The sequence below is a fragment of the Bubalus kerabau genome, chromosome 4 (genome assembly GCF_029407905.1).
Source record: "Bubalus kerabau isolate K-KA32 ecotype Philippines breed swamp buffalo chromosome 4, PCC_UOA_SB_1v2, whole genome shotgun sequence".
NCBI lineage: Eukaryota > Metazoa > Chordata > Mammalia > Artiodactyla > Bovidae > Bubalus > Bubalus kerabau.
Genome location: NC_073627.1, coordinates 82,606,298 through 82,620,594, shown reverse-complemented (window position 1 = coordinate 82,620,594; position 14,297 = coordinate 82,606,298). Strand labels below are relative to the sequence as shown.

General features: G+C 39.1%; 1 protein-coding gene across 4 annotated transcripts in view; it reads left to right on the top strand.

Moving 5' to 3' along the window:
- The window catches only part of IFT74 (intraflagellar transport 74), a 99,896-nt gene that overhangs the window by 60,177 nt on the left and 25,422 nt on the right, over positions 1-14,297 (top strand). The window contains exon 14 of one of the 4 annotated variants that reach the window (XM_055577862.1): positions 1,183-1,296. The exons of the other annotated variants lie outside the window; for them this stretch is intronic. Coding sequence (XP_055433837.1) covers positions 1,183-1,292 — 110 coding nt within the window. The 3' untranslated portion in view covers positions 1,293-1,296. Of the gene's footprint in view, positions 1-1,182; positions 1,297-14,297 lie in introns of those variants that run through there. 4 annotated transcript variants of the gene reach the window in all.

Here is a 14,297-nt window from a genome sequence, read left to right as displayed (position 1 = left end):
GATGGAATTCCAGTTGAGCTATTTATTTATTTATTTATTTTTTATTCATTTTTTTTTAAATTTTATTTTATTTTTAAACTTTACATAACTGTATTAGATTTGCCAAATATCAAAATGAATCCGTTGAGCTATTTAAAATCCTAAAAGATGTTACTGTTAAAGTGAAAGTGAAAGTCGCTCAGTCATGTCCGACTCTTTGCAACCCCATGGACTACACAGTCCATGGACTTCTTCAGGCCAGAATACTGGAGTGGGTAGCCTTTCCCTTCTCCAGGGGATCTTCCCAACCCAGGGATCGAACCCAGGTCTCCCGCATTGCAGGCGGATTCTTTACCAGCTGAGCCATAAGGGAAGCCCATTACTGTTAAAGTGCTGCAGTAAATATGTCAGCAAATTTGGAAAACTCAGAAGTGGCCACAGGACTGGAAAAGGTCAGTTTTCATTCCAGTCCCAAAGAAGGGCAGTGGCAAAGAATGTTAAACTATAAATTAAGCATATAGTTAGGGCTTCCCTGATAACTCAGTTGGTAAAGAATCCTCTTGCAGTGCAGGAGACCCCGGTTGGATTCCTGGGTCGGGAAGATCCACTGGAGAAGGGATAGGCTACCCACTCCAGTATTCTTGGGCTTCCCTTGTGTCTCAGCCGGTAAAGAATCCACCCGCATTGTGGGAGACCTGGGTTTGATCCCTGGGTTGAAAAGATCCCCTGGAGAAGGGAAAGGCTGCCCACTCCCAGATTTCTGGTCTGGAGAATTCCATGGGCTGTATTTGATTAGTCCATGGAGTCGCAAAAAGTCAGACACGACTGAGCGACTTCACTTTCATTTTCTCATGTTAATGAGATCTCTAAAAACAAACTTTAAGCCCTGATTATTAGGAAAGTAAACTTATCTAAGCTTTCATTTTCTCATTTGCAAAATAAATATAATGGTCCTACCTCACTAAGATTTATGAATATTAAATGGTACACATGGTAAGGTAGGTTCATTAAGGTCATGTTATTTTCTTTATTAAATTATTTTATTGCTTTTAATTTATTTAGATCTAGTATTGCAGATTTCTGAGAAATCTGAAAATGTTCTTGATTTCAGATGCTTTATAGGATACATTTTAAATAATATTCCACATTCTAAATTTAAATTTATTAATTGCTAGTTCTAAAAGTTCTTCTGTTCTTCTTCAGGGGATCTTCCCAACCCACGGATTGAACCAGGTCTCCTGCATTGCAGGCAGACTCTTATACCATCTGAACCACCAGGGAATCCCAGTTCTAAAATAAATAGAATGCTTTGAATTGTAGCTTCCTTTCTCCTTTTCGTTTTCAAACATTCTTTTTCAAAAATTATTTGTCCTTTCTTGCTGTACTATGGCTTGCGGTATCCAGTTCCCCAACCAGGGATCGAACCTGTCCCCCTTGCGGTGGAAGCACAGAGCCCTAACCACTGGACCACCAGGGAATTCCCTGTCCTTTTTGATTAATGTAGAAAGATGCAATCTATAATAGTTGCAAAAAAAAAAGTAGCAAAAAAGTATATATACATATGCTTTTTAATTTTGTACACACATACACACACACATGTCTGTGTGTGTGCTCATTTGCTCAGTCATGTCCAACTCTTTGCAACCTCATGGATTATAGTCAGCCAGGCTTCTTTTTCCATGGAATTTTCCAGGCAAGGATCCTGGAGTTGGTTGCCATTTCCTACTCTAGGAGATCTTCCTGACCCGGGGATGAAACCTGTGTTTCTGGTGTCTCCTAAATTGGCAGGTGGACTCTTTACCACTGTGCCACCTGGGAAGCCCATATTTATATATGTAAATATAAGAATATATGTGATATGTAAGTATTATGTGTTCATGTATCTCTCTCTCAATGGATTAGTTTTCTGTTCTACTACTACCCTATGATCATCCTGAATATTGTGAACAGCACAGGGATTTTTGTTAGTTAAGGATCTCATTATTTCTTGCCTGAACTACTGCACTAGTCTACTAACTGATCTCCCCACCTCCATTCTTGCTCCCTCTCAGATTCATCCACCACAGTATGCCAGACTGACTTATGTGAAATGCGATTTTCTGTCATTCACCTACTTAACAGTGGTTCTCAATGACCTACAAGATAAAATTGAAGAATCTTTGTATGGCATTCTAGTTCTTCCATAATCTGGCCTGTACATTGTCAGTCTCTTTTTCTATCCCTCATCATCTCTATGCTTACATTCTAATAATAACAATAATCTATTATACCAGTGGTACCTCACACCTCACCCCCTTTACCATATATCAAAGGATTGTTTCACGTTCAATCCTTTGTTCCTATTATTTATTCCCTTATCTTGAATGTTCTTTTCCCTGTTATTTATCTCCCTAACTTCTCATCTTTTAAGATCTAGCTCACATATCCTCTCATGTCCTACATAATTAACCCTGACTTTCCTCCCTGACCTATTTCTAGGCTGGGCTAAGTGAATGACCCCCTCTGTTATCAGAGCACATGGCTGGCATAAACGCATTGACCACAAGACTACCACTTTCTACTTAGATGTTTGTCTTTCTCTTAGGCTGTATGTCCTCCAGGACAGGGACTGTGTCTTGTTTCCTCTTTCATCAACACAGTGCCTGGGAAAATAAGCATTCAGTAAATCTTTATGGAATGAATCATACAGTCCTTATTTTATTTAAATATTTTAAAATTGTTATTAATTTTTGGCCACACCTTGCAGCTTGTAGGATTTTACTTGCCCAACCAAGGATTGAACCCCAGCCTGCCACAGTGAGAGCACAGAGTCCTAACCACTGGACCATGAGGGAATTTCCAGTCCTGTATTTTAGAAGAGAAAGATTTGTAGAGTCAATTAAAGGTGATAATTGGCCTCTAGTCACTTCTTTGGGCCCTGCAGTTCTCTTTTAAGAAGTTAATCTTTTTTTCCTTCTACGCTGGGTCTTTATTACTGTGTGTGGGCTCTCTGTAATTGCAGCAAGTGGGGGCCACTCTCTCGTTGTGGCATGGGGCCTTCTCATTGCAGTGGCTTTTCTTTTTGTGGGGTGTGAGCTCTGGGCCACTCTCTAGTTGTGGCATGGGCCTTCTCATTGTGGTGGCTTTTCTTTTTGTGGGGTGTGGCTCTGGGTATGAGAGTTTATGTAGTTGTGATGCACAGGCTTAGTTGCTCTGCAGCATATGGCATCTTCCCAGATCAGGGATCGAACCTATGTCCCCTGCTTTGGCAGGTAGATTTTTAACCACTGGACCACCAGGGAAGTCTGGCCCTCTAGTTTTTAAGGTATACAAATATACTCTTATATGCAGAGAGAGCTTGATGAATTAGCAACAATTTTATTACCTTCTAGAGGATTCCTGCCTTCGCAGTATATGATTTTCAATAAAGAGGTGGATTCTTTATTTTTCCAATAAAGAGGTGGATTCTATGTGTGCATTCTCAGGAGTCCCTTGACTCAAGATTGTGGATAATCTGCTTCTTAAAATGTGGAGGATTATCAGGTTGACTCTCTGGTCCATACTTATCTCTACCCCTGGCTTCATTCCTTCTGACCCATTTTATTAATTTCTTAGATGTTACCTGGTTTCTTCCACGTATGGCATCTGTATATAATCCAGCTTGGCTATGTTTTGCCTTGTAGGGGTTCTGGTTAAGATAGCATTTAAACCATAAATGTGTTTGTTCATGTCTGACTTTGTTAGTACTCCTCCAACCTTTTGATTTTCAAATAAACTTTTAAAAGTTTTGCATAATTTACTCTAAATTTAAAGGCATCTTTTGATATTGGTTTAGGTATATAGTTATGTTCTCTGCTAGGTATTAATGGTGGTACTGTAATCCAACAGCTTCATTAAATTCATCATATTTAGGCATTTTTTAAGTCCTTAAAGTTATAATTTGCTAAAAGTTACATTGCCAGACTGTTTGAGACCCTATGGACTGTAGCCCACCAGGCTCCTCTGTCCATGGGATTTTCCAGGCAAGTATACTGGAGTGGGTTGCCATGCCCTCCTCCAGGGGATCTTTATTATTATTGTTTCCTTTCCTATATTCCTCATTGCCAGGAGTTTGACCTTTAAAAATTCTTTTTACTGTCATTTTAGAGGAGTTTGGGGGTGGGGTGGGGTGAGGTGCACATTCAACCTTTATAAAAAAAATTACAAGTTATAAATTTATCAAGAATTTCTAAAGAGTTTAATCATCTTGAATGTTCTTCATTTTACTGGTTTGTGGGTGTGTATGTTTTGCCTCAAATGACCATTCTCATGTGTTTTCATTAACTGTGCAGTTATCAACCAGCATCTATAAGGATACCTACCCCTTCCTGCTTTTTAAAATTTTCCCTTAAACTAGTTCAAGTTATTTTAAAGACTCCAAATAACTTATTTTTTAATTGTATACTTTTTAAATACAAATCTGGTATATACTATCACGGGGAAAATTCAAGCAGTACCAAAGTGTATAAAGTAAAAAGGCATCTCCTTTCTCCTCATACTCATCCTTTATTGCTTTTCTCCTCATACTTGTACTTCAGAGGTAATCATTGTTTACAGCATAGCCTTTTAGACTTTTTTTCTATACACAGCACACATATATATAATTGTGTATATATATATTTTATATGTGTGTATATTTAATTAAGTGATACACTGTAAAGTTCTTCTGAGCTTGAGGTTTTTAACTTTGTACTTACAAAAACTATTAGCTGTGGTCATGTTGATATGGTTGTTAAGTAGCATTAGCTATATCCACATTGACATTTGTTGTTGTTTAGTTGCTAAGTCATGTTCAGCTGTTTGCAACCCCGTGGTCTATGGCCCACCAGCCTCCTCTGTCCCTGGGATTTTCCAAGCAAAAGTACTAGAATGGGTTGTCATTTCCTTCTTCAGGCGATCTTCCCAACTCAGGGATTTAACCCGGGTCTCCTGCACTGGCCGGAGGATTCTTTACCACTGAGCCTCCAAGGAAGCCCCTACATTGATTGACATTAGGTTGTTTCTCATTTTTCACTACCAAGAATAATGCTGCAGTAAATAACCTTGAAAATTTCCCCTTGATACATACATGTTTGTTAATTTGTTTATTTCTGTAGGCTAAATTTCTAGAAGTGAAATTTTGTATAGAATGTTATTTATGTATACAATTTTTATTATTTTTTAAAATTTCTTTCCAGAAAAGGTTGTACCATTTTATACAACTACGGTTCAGTTCAGTTCAGTCGCTCAGTTATGTCCAACTCTTTGTGACCCCGTGAATCGCAGCACGCCAGGCCTCCCTATCCATCACCAACTCCCGGAGTTCACTCAGACTCAAGTCCATCAAGTCAGTGTGTATAAGTGTTTCCTCACCAGTGCTAGTTATTAGTTTTTGTCAGTCAAGATAATACATAGTTTTCTGACAATTCAGTGTTCTCCAAGGCCTGAATCTGTGTTACTATGATGATCCACAAGGTGGGGCTAATTTTCTGGACATCTGCATACTCAGACTGGGCTTAAGGAACACAGTTTACAAAGTAGTCACATATCTCCCCAAGAAGGATTTTTGGACATCGTCACTAACTATAAATTATTCCTTCAATTTGAGAGTATGGTATTTTCCCAGAGACTGATGAAACAAACTGTCATGTGGTTATTAATACAATATATCACAGACATCTACATATCTAACAGCTCTAATATTATAAATATATGTCATAATAAAATGCTATAGGATCATAAGATTACTGTCTTAAGTTTCAAATGAATTCATTTCAGTTTATTCCATGATTTATATACTGCTTTCAAGAACAGTAAAAAAGACAACCATTAAATGTTTAGTGAGTGCCAAAAAAAAGAATAGTAAAAACATAAAATACAACCCTTTGGTTTGTCTGTAGGTTACTTCTTCCTACTCATAGTTCCACGGCCCAGGTTAGAAGCTTTATTCTCTGATTTTGTCAGATAAAATAGAATTTATGAAGACAGAATAGTTTTGTTTTAGAGCACAGGTTCTACAACCAGAATGCCAGGATTCAAATCTGGGCTGTTCTGTTTTACCTGCTGATCTTAGCCATGCTACTTGACCTTTCTGTACCTTTGTTTCTTCGTCTTTAAAGGGAGATAATAATAGTACCTACCTTCCTCTTAGGGTTACTGTGAGGATTAAATGAACAGCTGTGTGAGTGTGTATGTGTATGACTCAGAATAGCATGCAGTTTTAAAATTGTGCATAAATGTTAGTTATTGGTTGTTAGTATTAATGCTATTAATTTATAAACTGAAACTTGAATAACTGTCATGGAGATTTTCTCAAAACATATTTGGAAAGAATTTTCCCCTTAGTATTTTCTCTGGAACATACAGGATAACATCTTCAGCTTACCATCTGCTCTCTGAGATTTCAAATGACATCTTTATGCTGCTATTCTTTAGTTTCTCAATAAACATTCAGTGAAGAATGAGTCATTTCTTGGTGTTCAATTTGGAGACTGGTTAAACTATTCATTAGTATAGTGGTGTTATCTTCAGACCAGGCACATTAGCATCATCTGAAACTTGTTAGAAATGAAACTTCTTGGATTCTACCCCAAACCTACTGAACATGAAACCTTGAGAATACGGTTTAGCAGTTTGTTTCAACAAACCCTCCTGATGATTCTGATGCATGCTAAGGTTTGATAACCACTGCTTTAGGAAATAATTAAGAACTTAACATTGTATTTAGTATACATGTCAAGGATTACTCATTAGACCATATGATTTTGTTGACATTACTCTGTTGAAGAAACTTTTAAAATGGTACTTTCTCTTTTCTTTAGAAAAGGTGAGACTTTAGGCAATAATTTAACTTTTACAAATTTAGAGGATTTTTATTGTATATATTTTAAATGCCTCTAGTAGATAGAATTACCAGACTTTGTCTACATAGCTGTAAAGAAACTTTCTTGGCAAAATTTAAAACATTTTGTAGAGAATGTATGATTGATAAATTGGGTGAAGCTTGAAAGTGAAAGAGGAGAGTGAAAAAGTTGGCTTAAAGTTCAATATTCAGAAAACTAAGATCATGGCATCCGGTCCCATCACTTCATGGCACATAGATGGAGAAACAGTGGAAACAGTGACAGACTTTATTTTTTGGGGGGCTCCAAAATCACTGCAGATGGTGACTGCAGCCATGAAATTAAAAGATGCTTACTCCTTGGAAGGAAAGTTATGACCAACCCAGACAGCATGTTAAAAAGCAGAGACGTTACTTTGTCAACAAAGGTCTGTCTAGACAAGGCTATGGTTTTTTTCCAGTAGTCATGTATGGATGTGAGAGTTGGACTATAAAAAAAAGCTGAGTACTGAAGAATTGATGCTTTTGAACTGTGGTGTTGGAGAAGACTCTTGAGAGTCCCTTGGACTGCAAGGAGAGCCAGCCAGTCCATCCTAAAGGAAATCAGTCCTGCCTGAATGTTCATTGGAAAGACAGATGCTGAACCTGAAACTCCAGTACTTTGGCCACCTGATGTGAAAAGCTGACTCATTTGAAAAGACCCTAATGCTGGGAAAGATTGAAGGTGGGAGTAGAAGGGACAAAAGAGGATGAGATGGTTGGATGGCATCACCGAATCAATGGACATGAGTTTGAGTAAACTCCGGGAGTTGGTGATGGAGAGGGAGGACTGGCGTGCTGCAGTCCATGGGGTCGCAAAGAGTTGGACACAACTGAGTGACTGAACTGAACTGAACTGAAGCCAAAAGTTAGTTGAGAACATTAAACCTATATGTACTCATTTTAACCTACCAGTTTAGTAGTATTTGATATATTAGTTTCTTACTACTATAGTGATACACAAAAAGGTAAGAGATGATATAAAAAGTTGAAGTTTAATAGGACTACAAAACTAATTAAAATTGAAGTAGGAGTTGGGGAGAAGGAAGTGCTATAGCTTACTAAAATATGTGAAAATGTTAAAGGGGATTTAGATAACAGCTCAATATGAATTCATGTGATATAGCCTCCAGAACAGCTGGAATCCTAATCCTTTTGCATTAACAAAAGATGAATATGTAGACTATGAGAAGTGATAGTCTGTTTGGAATCCTGTTTTTAGCATCATACTGTAAAAGGAATAAATGATTGAAATTCACTAAGAGTAGAATGAACAGATGGTAAGGGGGCTGAAACCATGCCAAATAAGGAACACTTGATGGTACTGAATATCAACAGTACTGGGAGGTTTACCTTGCCTCAGAAGGATCCCAAGTGCTAGAAAGGAAAAAGTCCTTCCAGCAAAAGTCCTTCAGGGTTAATTTTTGCCCCTCAGCATTAATTTTATTTGCTCTCTGCTGCTTTTTCTCCTCTAAAATCAGTAAGTCTGCTGACTTGGGGGCCTTGTGGCCAGGGAGTCACTAGCACGTGCCATGTACACTGGAGAGAAGATTGGGGTAGCTATGTATTCTGGAAAATGGTGATCAGACCCTTCTCCAAGGTCACATCAAATACTCAGAGTTTGAAAGTAGCTGTGAAATAACCCTCATTTTATGAGCGTGTCCTTTCCCTCTCCTTTGGTCTCTTCATTAGACCCTTTTGCTGGCCTGCTTTTTTTACACCTCCAGTGTGACAGCCAATTAACTTCCCTCGTCTATGATCTTGTTGGCTTCTATAATAGGAAACCTAAGGGCAGATACCTTTTTCCTGAGGTAAAACAAGCCCTGTGTTTTACCCTACTTTAGGATGACCCATGTCTATACATTGCCTCTCATGGGATGCTCAGATATTAATCCACCAACTGAGAAATTACAAAATAGAGGAGTTCACTAGGGATCCGATCTCTTTTCTTTTTAGCCGCAATGGTATGGGGGAGGAGGTTTTCTGAAACTTGGGAATCTGCTAAGATATAGGGGTCTGTCTTACCTAATGCAGCTGACTAGCTGTATAGCTGGAGACATTGACCAGATATATCTTTCAGCTCCATGTTTTGGTAACTTGGAGCATGGGAATGAGTGGAGTAGCAGGTAGGAATCTCCCAGGTTTCTGACTTGCATGATGATGATGGTGAAGGGCTTTCAAACATAGTAGTGAATACAGAGGGGTACAGACTTTGAGGGAGAAGACTGATGCATTTAACTATGGAATGGCTCAGGAGTAAAGAATCTGCCTGCCAGTGCAGGAGCCACAGGAGATGTGGGTTCAATCCCTGAGTTGGAAAGGTCCCCTGGAGAAGGGCATCACACTCCAGCACTCTTGCTTGGAGAATCCCATGGACAGAGGAGCCTGGCGGGCTACAGTCCATAGGGTTGCAAAGAGCTGGACATGACTGAAGTGACTAGCATGCATGCATACATGCTGTGTGTTAGGATGTCCTAAAACGTATCCACAAGAATATATCTAATAAATAATTGGATAAAACAATCTGAAAATTAGGAAAAAGACAAAGAGTTCTTCAACCACAAGAATGAGTGGGATTTTCGTGGATATAATGTAGCATTCAGTTCAGTTCGGTTGCTCAGTCATGTCCAACTCTTTGCAACCCCATGGACTGCCCCATGCCAGGCCTCCCTGTCCAACACCAACTCCCGGAGTTTACCCAAACTCATGTCCATTGAGTCAGTGATGCCATCCAGCCATCTCATCCTCTGTTATCCCCTTCTCCACTTGCACTCAATCTTTCCCAGCATCAGGGTCTTTTCAAATGAGTCAGCTCTTCACATCAGGTGGCCAAAGTATTGGAGTTTCAGCTTTAGTATCAGTGTTTCCAATGAATATTCAGGACTAATCTCCTTTAGGATGGACTGGTTGGATCTCCTTGCAGTCCAAAGGACTCTCAAGAGTCTTCTCCAACATTACAATTCAAAAGCATCAATTCTTCGGCGCTCAGCTTTCATTATAGTCCAACTCTCACATCCATACATGACTACTGGAAAAACCATAGCTTTGACCAAATGGACCTTTGTTGGCAAAGTAATGTCTCTGCTTTTTAATATGCTGTCTAGGTTGGTCATAACTTTTCTTCCAAGGAGCAAGTGTCTTTTAATTTCATGACTGCAGTCACCATCTGCAGTGATTTTGGAGCCCCCAAAAATAGTCTGTCACTGTTTCCACTGTTTCTCCGTCTATTTGCCATGAAGTGATGGGACCAGATGCCATGATGTTAGTTTTCTGAATGTTGAGTTTTAAGCCAACTTTTTCACTCTTCTCTTTTACCTTCATCAAGAGGCTCTTTAGTTCTTCTTCACTTTCTGCCATAAGGGTGGTGTCATCTGCATATCTGAGGTTATTGATACTTCTCCCGGCAGTCTTGATTCCAGCTTGTGCTTCTTCCAGTCCAACATTTCTCATGATGTACTCTGCATATAAGTTAAATAAGCAGAGTGACAATATACAGCTTTGACGTACTCCTTTCCCGATTTGGAACCAGTCTGTTGTTCCATGTCTAGTTCTAACTGTTTCTTTTTTTTTTTTTTTTTAATTTTATTTTATTTTTAAACTTTACATAACTGTATTAGTTTTGCCAAATATCAAAATGAATCCGCCACAGGTATACATGTGTTTCCCATCCTGAACCCTCCTCCCTCCCCATACCATCCCTCTGGGTCGTCCCAGTGCACCAGCCCCAAGCATCCAGTATCGTGCATCGAACCTGGACTGGCAACTCATTTCATACATGATATTTTACATTCTAACTGTTTCTTTTTGACCTGCATACAGATTTTTCAGGAGGCAGGTCAGGCGTTCTGGTATTCCCATCTCTTTCAGAATTTTCCACAGTTTGTTGTGAACCATATAGCCAAAGGCTTAGACATTGCCAACAAAGCAGAAGTAGATGTTTTTCTGGAACTTTTGCTTTTTCAACGATCCAATGGATGATGGCCATTTGATCTCTGGTTCCTCTGCCTTTTCTAAAACAAGCTTGAACATCTGGAAGTTCACAGTTCATGTACTGTTGAAGCCTGCTTTGGAGAATTTTGAGTATTTGCTGGCATGTGAAATTAGGGCAGCTGTGGTACTTTGAGTGTTCTTTGGCATTGCCTTTCTTTGGGATTGGAATGAAAACTGACCTTTTCCAGTCCTGTGGCCATTCTGAGATTTCCAAATTTGCTGGCATACTGAGTGCAGCACTTTCACAGCATCATCTTTTAGGATTTGAAACAGCTCAACTGGAATTCCATCACCTCCACTAGCTTTGTTCTTAGTGATGCTTCCTAAGGCCCACTTGACTTGGCATTCCAGGATGTCCGGCTCTAGATGAGTGATCACACCATCATGATTATCTGGGTTGTGAAGATCTTTTCTGTATAGTTCTTCTTAATTCTTGCCACCTCTTCTTAATATCTTCTGCTTCTGTTAGGTACATACCATTTCTGTCCTTTATGGTGCCCATCTTTGCACAAAATGTTCCCTTGGTATCTAATTTTCTTGAAGAGATCTCTAGTCTTTCCCATTCTATTGTTTTCCTCTATTTCTTTGCAATGATTGCTGAAGAAGGCTTTCTTATCTCTCCTTGAGATTCTTTGGAAGTCTGCATTCAAATGGGTTTATCTTTCCTTTTCTCCTATGTCTATCACTTTGCTTCTTAAGCAAAAGGCAAAAGAGAAAAGGAAAGAATGTAACATTAGAAGTCAACTAAGAGAATAATCTGGAATTTAAATGAAGAAAGGGAAATCTGTGAAGAGAAGACAGAGAAGGAAAGATCTGAAAGTCAGAAAAACCAGAAAAGCTGCCTCTGCAAGCAGCAAAACACATGAGGGGGAAAGAATTGGAAGAAGGAAGGATGTATCAGTAGTATCAAATATTGCACAGTGAAATAACTCAAAACTGCCCCTTGGATTTGATAATTAAGGAATCATGATCTTTCTGTGAACAATGTCATTGAAATGGCAGGAGGGTAAGCCTGATTATGTGTCTTGAGGTCTAATAGCAAGATGAGTCGCTCAGTCGTGTCCGACTCTTTGCGACCCATTGAACTGTAGCCTATCAGGCTCCTCCGTCCATGGGATTTTCCAGACAAGAGTGCTGGAGTGGATTGCCATTTCCTTCTCCAGGGGATCTTACCAACCCAGGAATCAAACCCAGGTCTCCCGCATCGCGGGCAGATGCTTTACCTCTGAGCCACCAGGGAAGCCCGATGAGAAACAAACAAGCAAGATGAGAAACTGAAAACATCCTGTGTAGAAAATTCTCTTAAGTTTAGAAGAGGAAAGATAAAATGGTTATTAAAGTCCTGTAAAGCCTACGATACAGGCCTTCTTTTTTAATCCCTTAATGCCTGACCAGTCTCCCAAGAGGACAACTTCTCACACAGCCACACAAGGGCTAAGAGTTTCTTAGAAACCTAGGCCATGACAGATTTAGCAAATGCTAACTTTTCTGCTACTTCACACATGTTATTTAACATTTGCGTGTATATCAGCTTCCTATGAGGATATTCCAGATCATGTATGCTATAAGAAGTTCATATTCTCTGTTTGTTTCTCATCCAAAAAACTAATGCTACGAATAATTGAATGGTAACATCATTATAAGACTAATCTTAATGCATTTACATGTATTTTTTAAAAAATTTAATCATACACAAACTTTATTATTACAAGTTAAAAAAAAGATCCCTCCTGTTCCCCTTATCAAACTAATCATGCTGCATCAGTATGCTGAGACCATTGTTGTTCATCTGAACTGAGTAGTAGTTCAGTAATGTTAATGCATTCAAAACCTTAGTCAGATTGAACCAAATGTTTCCCGTTGGTTCTGAGTATTCCCTGGCTGGGAATTCATGGCTGGGTATTTACTATCCTTATTCAGTTGCTTTCAGATTTTTACTATGAGTACTATTGTGGGCTTCCCTGCTAGCTAAGATGCCAAAGAATCTGCCTGAAATGCAGGATACCTGGTTCAGTCCCTGGGTCAGGAAGATCCCCTGGAGAAGGGAAAACTACCTATCTACTCTAGTATTCTTGCCTGGAGAATTCATGGGCAGAGGAGCCTGGCAGGCTACAGTCCATGGGGTCACAAAGACTCAGACACGAGCAAGTGACTAGCGCGCACACATGTGCGCGCACACACACACACACACACACACACACACACACACACACACTGTTGTGGGGGCCTTGACAAGTTTTTTTTTTTTTTTTTTCTGTGTAAGGGCTATCCTTAATGAATTTGGGAAAACTGTTTTCAGACCTGAAAGCAGAAAAGCTGTCTGCCAACTTGAGTCTCTGACTTTGCCATCACCTTTATATATGGGCAGCTCACTTCCTACCCAAGCAAGTATACAAGTGGAAATTTATCGGTGCCATGTAATTAGGGGCTCTACTCTATCTACTTCACTCCCTAGCATTATTGCTCTTTTAGTTGGCACCTGGCAAAACGGTATACTTAATAGGAGGCTATATAGAACACAGGCTGACCAGTCGGTTTTTAGCCTCTAGTCTTTAACTGTTGACTCCCCCATTCTCTTCGAATCCTTCTTCTGAAAGTCGTTCTAAATGTCAGCTTCTTATCAGGAGCCCCCTTAGAAATCTCTTATTCTCTCCATTTTTGCTGGGCATCATCTTAGTAAAATTCCTTAGCTTCTCCGGAATGCTGAGAACCAAATGACTTTAATGAAGAAACTGAAGATTGGAGCAAGCACAAATCTATTCTATTTTCTCTACCTGGGATCCTGGGAGCACAGGACTGCAGCCATCTTACTAGTTGAGGAAAATGGCCCTGGGCCTCCAAATCTCAATTTTTGTTATACTAAAAATCCTGTTTTTCTAAAATAATCATGATCTAGTTTTACTAATGATCCCCTTCATGCAGCTATAAAATGTCAAATTTTGTCCTTGTGTTTGGGTCTTGGATTTTTGCCCTTTTAATCATGTGTTTCACATATATTAAATACAACTTGTCTAGAATTACTTCAAGCAACTTCTTCCTCAACTTACTTTTTTCTTTCTTTAAGTAACTAATATGACAATGTCCTCAGTTGCCCAAGACAGAAACCTGGGAGTCATACTTGAGTTCTCCATCTCCAACCCTCACCACAATCAATTCACTCTAGCTCTTAAATGTCTCAAAAAAAAAAAAAAAAGTCTCTACCTTATATCCTAATTGCCACTGGTCAGTCTTCATCTGTCAACTGGGTCATTGTGACAACCTCCTAACTGGTCTTACTGTCTCCAATCTTCTACTTTTATTCTCCTGATAAGAAATATTTTTCAGAAATGCAAATTGATAATTTTATTCCTCTTCTTAAAATTCTTCAATAATCTTACCATTGTCCTTAGGAGAAAATCCAAACGTTTATAACATATTCCATATAAGGTCTCTCATAACCTACCTCATCTAT